This window comes from Rhynchophorus ferrugineus, unplaced genomic scaffold (genome assembly GCF_030347505.1).
Source record: "Rhynchophorus ferrugineus isolate W39M unplaced genomic scaffold, kcgeb_rfMv2 rfM3, whole genome shotgun sequence".
NCBI classification, from domain to species: domain Eukaryota; kingdom Metazoa; phylum Arthropoda; class Insecta; order Coleoptera; family Curculionidae; genus Rhynchophorus; species Rhynchophorus ferrugineus.
Window position 1 is genome coordinate 56,259,050 of NW_027472582.1, and position 12,037 is coordinate 56,271,086.

A 12,037-nucleotide genomic window follows, 5' to 3' on the forward strand; every position below is an offset into this window, starting at 1 on the left:
GTATTTTCTAACTGGGGTCTGGAGGGTTTGCAAATTGATTCTGCTTTCATGTCAAAAATGTTCATCAAACATTTAGTTGTGAATACATCCAAAAAAATCATTATGTCATTGGCCAATATTTTGTTTTCAAAATGAAGCTTGTCACCATTTTAAAGAAATGGGTAAGATAGCCAATTCCTCGTTGAGATCATGGATTTGTATGTTCGAAGACAAAATATAAATTGTATGTATAAATAGATGTGGATAAACGACCGTCAGTCTAATATGTAGAGTATTTTCTGACTGGGGTCTGGAGGGTTGGCAAATTGACTCTGCTTTCATGTCAAAAATGTTCATCAAACATTTAGTTGTGAATACATCCAAAAAAATCATTATGCCATTGGCCAATAGTTTGTTTTCAAAATAAAGCTTGTCACCATTTTAACTACAAGTTGGAGATCGATTACAATACATTTTTGTGATTTAAAATGAAGGACAGTTCCAACAACTTCTTATCTTCCTCCCGATAATCTCATATATTTAATGTTTACCCTGTAGTTATGCGCTTTTTGATTTAAATTATTTAAGTTGTACGAACCGTGGTAATGGTAAACATTAGTCATATTATTCTAAAACCAATGAACGTTTAAATAAGAGACGTGTTCCACTTTTTTTTAACTCGCTAAAACGAAAGAAATCTGATGGAATTTGCATAATTTTAACTCTTTTGTTGAGTTTGAATGCATGATAATGTTGATATTCACGTCGCACTTTATACAATTGTTGTTCTAAATTTTTTAAATACAGTTTACTGTACGCCAAACGAGATAATTTAGAATAGAATATAATACATCTTGAGATAGAATCAAATACATCTTACTGTATATTTATTTAAAAGTTTCTATTGCACTCTGCATAACTGTTTGATGATATGAGATTCGATCTACTTTAACCTCAATTTAATAAGTTATAGGTTCCCTTCAGTGACATTAGTGTTTTTTATAGTTAGTTTTATAGTTTTAGGATATGAAGACTTCGACAGTCTCCAAGTTTATTCCGGAGTTGTATTATAGTTTTTCTTAACGTGGGTTGACATTGTTGGTCCTATTAACTTCGTTTTTTCAATTTTTACTGCAATAAATTCCCATGCTTTTATTCTGTATATTGACGTATACTAAGGTTACTAATGGTATAATCACTACCAACACCCAAACTCAAGTGATTAATATGCTTGTTTTTTGGAATTCTTTTATCGGTGCTATTTATTTTATAGTTTTAAATAAACTTATTGATGTTCGCCGACTACTTACAGAAACACTCATTTGTTTATTAATTTTATATATCTATAATAGTTTCCGGTCGACAATTTTTGATTGACAAAAGCTGATGATAATTCGCAAAAATGCAATATTATTCAGAATGAGCTAAGAGTTTTATCTTGATATTATCGCGACTTCAGTTTAAACATTAAACATAATGCCATTAAACTAATTAATTTGTGAAAAGGTTGTGTACTTCGTATCATATAAAAATTAATAATGGTTAGAAGTACATCGATATCTGAATCTACATTGAAAATTGGATCCCCGTACGTTTGCGAAATTGCCCAACTAAAAATAAAAACTGTACACGAGCATAATAATGTTTTAATTACGTTGACAACTGACACATTGTTAGAACAACGTTGGTATTTTTAATTTCGGCCAGGTGTTAGTATATTCAGTTTAAAAAAAAATTATAGTAAACATCGTCACGTTACTTAGGTAGTGATTATTCAGGCTGTACAATATGCCTATTATATTATGTTATTCCACATTCCATATAATATTTATCAGTGTTCAATAACGAATTATACAATCGAAATACATCGATTATAGTAAACTAAATAGTTTAGAAAACATATATTTATCTGTCATACGTCAATTTATTTTCTTTTTTTATATTAAAACTCGATTTTTTAAAATCATATTATCTTCTTTGAAAGTTTAAGTAAAGGCTATTTAACACTCTATAAAACTAGTTTAATCATATATTGAAAACATTTTAATCATTTATATATATATATATATATATATATATATATATATATAAGAATGTATAAATTAAGTATTGTTTTAATAACGTTTAATAGTTTGTAATTGAAATAATTGAAATATATATAACAATTTCAACGGATACAATTATTTCAAATGAATATTGCAAATGATAAAAGATATTTTCAAATAGAGCAAAAATATGAAACAATTATTTCCACCAACGAAATTATCTCAATATAAATATTATTCAAGAATTTTATAGCAAAGAAGAATTAGCATAAATAAATGATATCAAGATGAATGAATGATGTTATGAAGACACTTGATTTGGATTAAGATTAATGTCTTTACCTGCTAACATATGATTGCAATCAAATACATATTTAACAGACTTAATATGTACATTATAAAAAAAGAAATGAATGTACTGAAATAATAATAGTAAGAAATAACTTAAGAAATCATGACGCTTTAACTAAAAGATTACCATTATTTGGATAATAAATGTTAGAATCTTTACAACATTGCAATACCTTGGAATGACTTTTTATGTGATATAAAGCGAATATATTAAATTAAAATTAAGCCAGCGTAAGAAATAATTGGAATATCGATCATCATAATGATTACTAATTTTTATATTATTCTAAAACGTTTTCTTCGTACATGCACTGAATGAACCAGAAATGATGTTGATTCTAGGTGATCAATGAACATTCACTAAATTGAATCACTTATATTTCTCAATGTCACTCGTACCATAATTGATCTACTGACGAAAATATTTCACACGCCTTGGAACTGTGAATTGGCCTAAAGATTGTGTGATTAAGCAACGCTAAACAGTTAAGCAACGACTTGGAAGCCAAAATTCATCGTGTTGTTACTAATATATGACATTAAATATTGCCAAAAGTTAATATCATGCCAATTAATATAATTTAATAAGATTCTTCTAAAGGACTGAACAAACCGAACTTTTTGTTGTTATTTATATCATATCATGTTTCATGTTGATAATATATTTACCTTATTGCCTGAAACACAGTTAAAATAGGATATAAAAATAGGGAAGGATAGGCATAATATAAAGGTATAGATTTTACCGTTCTTCGTATGATTCCGTGGAATACTTGGTCATGGAATATGGGCATGGAAAATGGGAACCACTTCGTTAGGTTAAGGTAGGACGAGGTCTGAAAAATAACTTTGAAGTTAATAACATACTTAGCTGCAATATTTTAAGAAAGTGTTAATTAATTTTTTAGCTGTTCGAATTTCATCATACTCACTAATTGGATGAAAAAATATACAATAAAAGGAAAGATAACGTTACTCACCAACGTCAGAGTCAAGTTTAGGTAAGTGTTCTAAAATGCAAATACGACTATAACATTTTTAACTGTTTGTCAAAATCAAGGACTGCGAACGACTCAAAGGCGAAAAACAGCATCATAAAACTATATTTGGACCCCTTGATAAAGAATGCACCATCGTTTAGTCAACAACCTTGCGAAATACTTAAATATTTGTTACGCACTATAACGTAAATACACTTAAGCTACGTTGGCTATCGCAAAATCAATAATCTAATCATTAAATAAAGATTTGGTGTCTTAGGTATAGCTCGTAATATTATAAAACCGAATAAAACATCGAATCGGTTTTCTTGTGAAAGTCTTATAGTCAAATGAAGTTGAAATATGAAGTTTTAACTCAAAATATCGAGGAATAACGTTATTATCTTTAATGGATTTTTCGAAACATGATTATTCCCGGAATGTGACATAGATTAATTTAAATTTTATGGCCAATAAATAAAATGCATAGAAAATATATTTCTTCATTTTCTCTTGTATAAAATAATAATAATTTTTAGTAAAGTAAAAAAATAATGAAATCTTAAAAAATCTAAGTCATTATGCAATATTTCGTTATCTTTCTTTTGCGATGCGGCGAAGAGATAGAAATCTAATCATGTTATTTGAAGGATATTAAGAGTAATACATCGGCATCTATCCCGACAGTAGACTAAATTGAATTTAAAAGTGTATTTGAGCTCTGCTCTAAGTATGGGGTTGTAGACAATCATCAAACACGGTAGTAATTCAGAGGCGCCAAAATAAAGAGCTTCGGTTAATTATAAATGCTTGGTATTACAAAAAAAACGAATAACTGCATGATGACCACGAATTAAAATGGCTCTACGAACTTATACAATATTTTGTCGAAAACCTTGAAAGAATATAGAAGAAATATAAATATAGAAGCAATATAATTATATATATATATAATTATATTGCTTCTATATTTATAGACTTGCGATTAAATAAAATAGCAACAGTAATTTAATGTTTCTAGTTATTAAATTAACACTAACAATAATTTTATCTACAAATAACACGTAATACTTTAAAATTCGAACATAATAAAGTTATGTCTAAATCGGATGCTTGGTTTTCGAAAAAAGATAATCACATTTCCTGTAATATCGTTTACAATATCAACATAAAACCGAAATACAAAAACGCCCGATTTTTGTTGAAATAATAAAATTCTGATTTTAATAAGGATCGATATTATGCCAATAAATAAAACGAAAAATAATCAAACCATAACCTAATAATCCATTCCTTGAAATAGCGCTGTATCCTATTTAAGAGATGAGAAAGAGAAATAACAAAATCACGAGCTAAACCTAAGAAAAACACAATGGTGAACGCATTTTTATAAATCGAGAATCAGGAACGAGCATGATTTTGATTGAAATTAAATTAATTTGTTTCTGTTGTGGTCATATATATTGTTATTGCTGGTTTAAAAATTTTAGGTTGTATCGCCGAAAATAATTAATAACCCTGAGTAAAGAGTCATGAAAAATATGGCAACTCTATTATACAAATTTATTAATTCGTATAACATGTTATATTTTAACAAAAACAATGTGAATTTTAATTAAATCTTCAACTAAATATTAAATTGAATAATGTAGAAACGCCACAAAAAAAAGAACAAAATTTAAGCATTATATTAAGCACCTGTAGCTACCAGATCACTATTCTTGTAGACGATTATTAAGTATATTACTTGATCACAAGATGACACAAGAAATACAAAACGTATATGCTAGAAAAAATAGAATCCATTAACATTTACAAAAAGTCCCTCAAAATGTATTTATTATTCTTACAAAATTAACAAAAAATTATAAATGCATATTATTATTTAAAAAAATGTATTTTTATAAAATGTTTAAATTATTCTAATATTCAAAACGTATTCAAAAAATCCTGTCTAATGAAGTTAAAAATTTTGGGAAACCAGAAAAAGCCAAATTCGAATTTTTTGAAATAAATATTTTTCTCATTTAATGTGGATATATTTACAACTGAAAAAAAGATAATTAGTATCAGGGAAATATTTATTGCCAATTATTTCTAAAAATATATCTTGTTATTAATACCAGAAAAATAATTAATAAATCTAAAATATGATTTTATTACATAAATATCATTGCATTCATGTGATACCTCGTAATTTAACAATAATATTTAGACCAAAACTAGTGAATGAAAACCACAAAAAACATCATCAGAACATCGAACTGTAATAAAAATATTTTCTTTCGATAAAACTATTACGTTCATCATTGCTTATTAAATACATAATATTCTAAACAACAATTTTCAGCATATAACACCGAACTTACATCCTGCTGGTCAAGGATGTGCGAGTTGACGTTCTGGATTGGGTAGATGCCCATGGAGAGTGTTCGGGGTTCCGGAGAATGTGCCCCCTTTAGGCAGCAGGAAAAAGGCAAAAGGCACACGGGTTACGCGCCTGCTTCAGGCCCAATTTACACATTTATATATCAACAGTTATTTGCCAGGGGTCTGATTATAAACGAGTCACCGTTATGTTTGAAAGAGTCGACAAATATATTATCAATAAATTTTACCTGAATATTGGGTTGGGAAAGAAGAAATTTCGGTTTCTGTTTAAAAGCGAATTTATTAAAGTATTTATTAAATAATGAGTGTTTGCTACTTATCTAATAATACTATAATTCTGTTCCTGTAGATGAATTTCCAGAAACTGAACAAAATGTTTTCACAAAGATCATTTAATTCTCAATCCCGCTTTATACCATTAAGACAAATTTGCAAAGACCAGAACAAATGGTAATTGGATGGAGCAAGATCCTGGCCATACAGTGGATCATCTAAACGTTTTAATCAATCTCTCTCACCCTTTACCGAGTAACTAAAGAGGTGTGTTTTCTAGAACCGTCGTAATGGAAGTTCAATCATCTGATTCAAAGGCATTAAGTATTGACACCAGAATAGAAGTAATGATGTGGCTATGATGATTCGAGAAGCTCGTAGCGAGCAATCCCTTTCTCATCTCACCAAACATTTTTTTTTGAAATGTGTTAAGCTTTTGTCCGCTTTGACCACGATCTTGTTCAAGCATTATTGTAGGTCTGATTTCATTTTGTTTCAACAGTGACTTACAAGTGAATTTCACGTGGAACTCAAGTATCAAGCTTCTTCTGGTATTCAATATTATGTAAATGGCTTAAAACTTCTCGGTCGGTCTACCATGATATTTTCAAGAATTTCATCGATTTTTTCAACGGCCTATCAAGGGAAGGTTAATCTTTAATAATGAAATTTCCGGCATGAAAATCAGCAAATCAATTCTGAGAATTGGCGTTTACTTAAGAAATAATCCGCATAAACACTACATAATAGTAAAAAGCCTAAAGACCTTTTGAATTCCCTATAGCATATCTACATTGAAAAGTATTTCTAGAGATATGCGACTTTAAAGCCAACTATTAGGAAAAGCCGAAATTACTTTTCCCCAACATTATATATTCTTTAAATATTTGAAATTAACTGAAGAAAAAATGATGCGTAGTTGAAGCAAAAAACAGTTAAGGCTTTTTGTTTTACTTTCTATATCCGACGTTATTTTATTTTAACTTTAGAAACTGTCTGAGGCACTGACATTACGAGAATTTATGAACGCTAGTAGAAGAATGCGTATACGTCAGACTAAAACGTGATCTGTTACATCATCGTATGAATAAACCTATTGTTATAAGGTTATATGCAACTATTACATAAAACTAGCACATCGAAAATAAACTATAATTCTAGTTCCAATTTATTTCATCTAGTTTCTTCCCTTTTATAGGTGCCTTCAGGACTTTAAATTCTAAAGCTTAGTATCTGTTGCATAATTTTGTAAGATAGTAGACATAACAAATATAGTAGGAGGAAATAACTTAGTTTCAACTGGTGAGTTGGTATATTTTAAATTGTATTTTTAAACTCTTAATAATTTTGCCATAGGTCGAGCAACTCTAAGAATCATCAGTTAAACAACTAGTTTTTAGTATGCATAGAAAAACTTTTATTGGGTACGAAAAACATACAGATTTCAATTATAGATGATAATGTTTAACCAATAAAGTCGAATATATTAAAATGCACATATGCACTTATAAAAAAAAAAACAGAATTATTAGAATTTTTATCCAGCGTTATTTTTCGGATAACACTTCCTGAAAATCTTAAATGGATGAATTAATTAAAAGTTGAAATATAATGCCAAAATAATTTGTCGTAATAACAAAATACTTTATTGCAAAAACACTAAAAACTACTTCAATCCATAAACGTTTGTCAACCCTTTTAAACTATCGACTCTTTTATTGTAAATCATTTATAACCACACGTCCTGAAATAAACATACAAACATACACATATATGCATGCGACAAATACACATAATACAAGGAAAACATTGATATAACACGAAAACAAGACATTCAAACTTTTCAAAAACTAATACGTAAACACATATGTATATAAACTGGGACTATCAATGAGTGATATTGATACGATCTAGCAACGAAAAATAATCAAGCTAATGGTAAACGAAATAACAATAATAAGTAGATCGAGTTTGGCGAACGGTGAACAAGTGCAACAAACATAAAAATAAATATTCAAATATTAACGTACAAATAAAGATGTTATAAAATATATCATTAAAAACTATTATCATATGTATTATCAAACGTAAATATTATATTAGTATTATTGGTTCTTGTTGAACTAAATAGTTGTATATTTGTTAAATTTATTTAATTTGTTATTAGTTGGCCTACAATTTATAAAGAATTGTTTTCAAAAATTGAAAAGTGTTTCAATATATCCAGTTATGGTTTTAGGTGCTTGTTGTATTGTGATCATTTTTTCAATTTAAACATAATTTTGAGCAAAATTGGTGCAATATTTATCATCCTTTTCGACCATTTCCCATCTTCTGGATCAACTTGGATATCTGGGTCTGCAGCACGATGATGGTAAGGCAGCGATCCAGATTTGCATTTTAATGCAGTTATTGATTTGAATATGTGGTAATCAGAAAGAGTTATGCCTGGTGAATATCCTAACTGTCGCAGAACATCCCATTCCAGCTACTACAGTGTATTATTCACTACTCTTGGAACGTGTGGCCCAGCGCTGTCGCAAGTTAATGAGACCACACAAAAACACAACTTGGAACAGTTCGAATGACATTTTCAGTCAATTTGTGTGGTAGCGTTTTTCTTTCTTTTGGAACTTTCCCATATAAACGCCTGGAAACAGTTAATTCGTTAACTGCTAGGCAGCCTGAGAGTTATTTGAGAGTTTGAACTACGCTTTCGTCTAGCTAATAAGTCTTGCAATTCCTTATCTTGGGACTATTTTGGTTTTCCAGAGCGCTCTTTGATTAAAGAGATCTAAATCATCATTCATTCATCGAAATCTAAATCTAAATCATCCCTTTTAAATCGCCGAAACCCTATGACGAAGCAGCATTACCATAAGTTTCTAAAAATACCTGATGAATATTTCTTCAAATAAATCATTAAAAATAATTAAAATATCGAAAATGCAATTTTGACAATTATATGATTAGCGTCTGTATACACAGTATAGTTCAACAAAACCAAATAGAAAACCTATTTTATTTAGAGAAATCTCAAAAACAATTACAACAGTTATATTAGATTGTTTAACAATTAGCCTATATTGACGCTTTGCATTTTCAGCAATATATATCGCTAATCAAAATACATGCAAGCTCCTAATATATATTAAGAGAATATATTAATGTAAGATATCATTAATAGTTAGTAACAGTCAATATAAATTATAGTAAAGGTTTGATAAACAGTGAAATTGTCATTATATATTGAGAATTGAAAAGAAATAAATGAAAAATAAAGGTGACTTAGGTTTCCTTCACAAAAAAAAAAGAATTGATAAAATCAAATTTACAAGTAATAGCTATTACTTTTTTGTAGATTTAACATATAAGCTACTTTAAACATTAAAATAAAATTTACCAATATTATTAAATAGTGTATATAAACAATAAAAAACTAAAACAATTTTGACAATAAAAATTGAGGCTAAATATTGATTAAAAACGATACACGTTGACTAAATAATTTATTATTATTAACAAAAAAATAATTCAGGAAGGCTCACTGATTCTGCTATTTTTCTGTGATTTGAACTACAACAGTGCAAACATTTCTCTTGTAATTTTTATTATTGAAATAAAATGCTACTGTAATTTTTGAGTACACAAGCTTTTACAGCTCTGTATTGGAAATATATAAAATAATTCGTTAACAACTATAATTAATATGAATGATTTAATAATTTTTCTTCTATATTTGTAATAAAATTTTGAACAACTGACCTCTGTCACTAATTGCCTCTAATTAATGGAAAGTGTTAGCGAGCATCCGGTCTTATCCAGGACTCTTGGTTTCTGGTGTGACTGAGATGATATTGATGTATCATTTTAATAGCTTTGTTCCATGTATCGTTATATTTTTTTAGTCAATAAAATAAAATATTTTCTTTATTATACTTTAATTCTCTTTTATCAACTATGGTTTATCTGTATTAAACCTACTGCTGTTGTCTCAGAACCACGGCTCCTGACATTAGATCTCGTAAGTCTTACGAGTGACCAATTTAGAGATCATCCTAAAAGAGTTTTGGTGTTACTCAGCCTCGTTACTGGCTTGACTGAGATAAAGGTGGTGAAAAAATAGGTTTTAAAATTAGCAAAATTCGAAATAGATGCAATATAGGTGTTGTATAAAATGCATTTTGGTAAGGTTAATAACAGCTTGTGTATACTGTTTCAGCTTTGGGTATACATGGGATCAATCTAAAAACCTCATATTCCCTATAAAACTATTTAGATGATATACGAAGATATACAGAAGATACTTCTGAAACAATACAATATACCTATTAGGCAATTACACACTGTGGAATTTATAAGTTGAAAATATTTATACAAGAATATGAAACGGTAATAAGATCATATTCATATTATTTTTGGAAAAAAGTCTTAAATGTGACAGGATTTGTTTAAAATTACCTGATCAACCAACCTTGGATAGTATAATTTTACATTCTTCGTAACATATTGACATATATTTGCTGTTTTCCCGTCACCGATGGTCCCTAAGATAGTGATAAATTCAGAAGGTATCTGTTCCTACCTAGTACGTTTATTGATGAGATTGACATGGTTACATCGTATGAGATTTTATATAAGAGTAAATATTCGATGATTCGAATCCCTCTCGAGTCAACGGCGGTATCGCCGATAGAATGGCAGAGATCCAGACATAATTTATTCATAATAATTGAATAAAGATGCTAGTAATAACTAGACTATTATCTTGCAATTTAAATCATTCTAACTTTTTTTTCAATTAAATAATTTATCACTATAATAATCATTTATTAATAATGGTATCAAGATTGGTTAAGGTGAACAAATAAATCCCTTACGTTCAACAAAAACAGAGCTAACCAGTTAAGTAATATAATATTTTTTGATAAAACATATATCATAGGATTAGATATCTCTCAATAATAAAACCTTCAGGTACAAATATTATCAGCATCGCGTACATTTTTCTATTTGAGTTTTGAGCTGAGTACCTTTACCTTTTTAATTTAAAAAATGTACTAAATATGCTGTTATAGAAGTAACAATTCCATCACTGACAATACAAGGTTCGGTCACATCTATGAAAGTCTACGAAAATGTTTAAATGGAAAGTTCTACTCTACCCGCTGTATTCACCAGGTGCTTCCTCAGACTTCTACTTGTTCCAATTGATGATCATATTACCAAGAAGCCAAAAATTGAGTTTGTCTTTGGAAATGGAAATAGTAATATGTTAATATAATAACAAAATTAATTTGCATCAATTTCTCTGAGTAACGTTCTTTAAAAAATCTACAAGCCTTATTTGTACACCTATTATATAATAGGAAACATTCATTGTATATCAATTCTACTTTATTGCATCAGTATATTTAAATAAAATATTTTCAGTTTCATAAATATTCCATAAATTAAATATCCCATAAATAAGGTTTAATAACTTTTAATTACTGTTATTATTGGAAGTATTATAATAGTAACCAATTTAAAAATATGTATGAAATATTTCAATGGCTTTTTTATACGATAAATATATATTGCGGATATAGTTGGACTAAAGCCAAGTCTTGTGACCATAACAAAAAAAAAAGAATAAACGCGTAGGAAATTCCGATAATGTAAAATATTGTAAAATACTGACAAGATAACTTAACAAAAATTAAGTTTGAAAAATTGTCTTTATATTGATTTTTCTATTTATTATGAATATGTATTCACAATAAATTTTGACACCGTTCGAGAGCTCATGAACGGTTTTTACCTAGAGGAATAATGAAATATTTATCGTTTTATTGTATCAATGTCACAAACAAATTGATATCTGATTTCTGATTCAAATCATGGACAATGGGAAGGTTTAATACATATTGCGCCAGTTTAGAGAGAATAATACGTATTTTAAATTTTACTTATTATTACAGTGTTCTGATTTTATTTATATTCACGTAAGTAGAAAATCAATCAGTAATGACTATA

At 28.4% G+C, this 12,037-nt stretch overlaps 1 protein-coding gene across 10 annotated transcripts in view; it reads right to left on the minus strand.

Moving 5' to 3' along the window:
• sky (GTPase-activating protein skywalker) overlaps nt 1-12,037 on the minus strand; it is a 207,937-nt gene that overhangs the window by 29,970 nt on the left and 165,930 nt on the right. For 2 of the 10 annotated variants that reach the window (XM_076400863.1, XM_076400860.1), the window contains exon 8: nt 5,725-5,811. The exons of the other annotated variants lie outside the window; for them this stretch is intronic. In XM_076400863.1, coding sequence (XP_076256978.1) covers nt 5,725-5,811 — 87 coding nt within the window. The remainder of the gene's footprint in view (nt 1-5,724; nt 5,812-12,037) is intronic. 10 annotated transcript variants of the gene reach the window in all.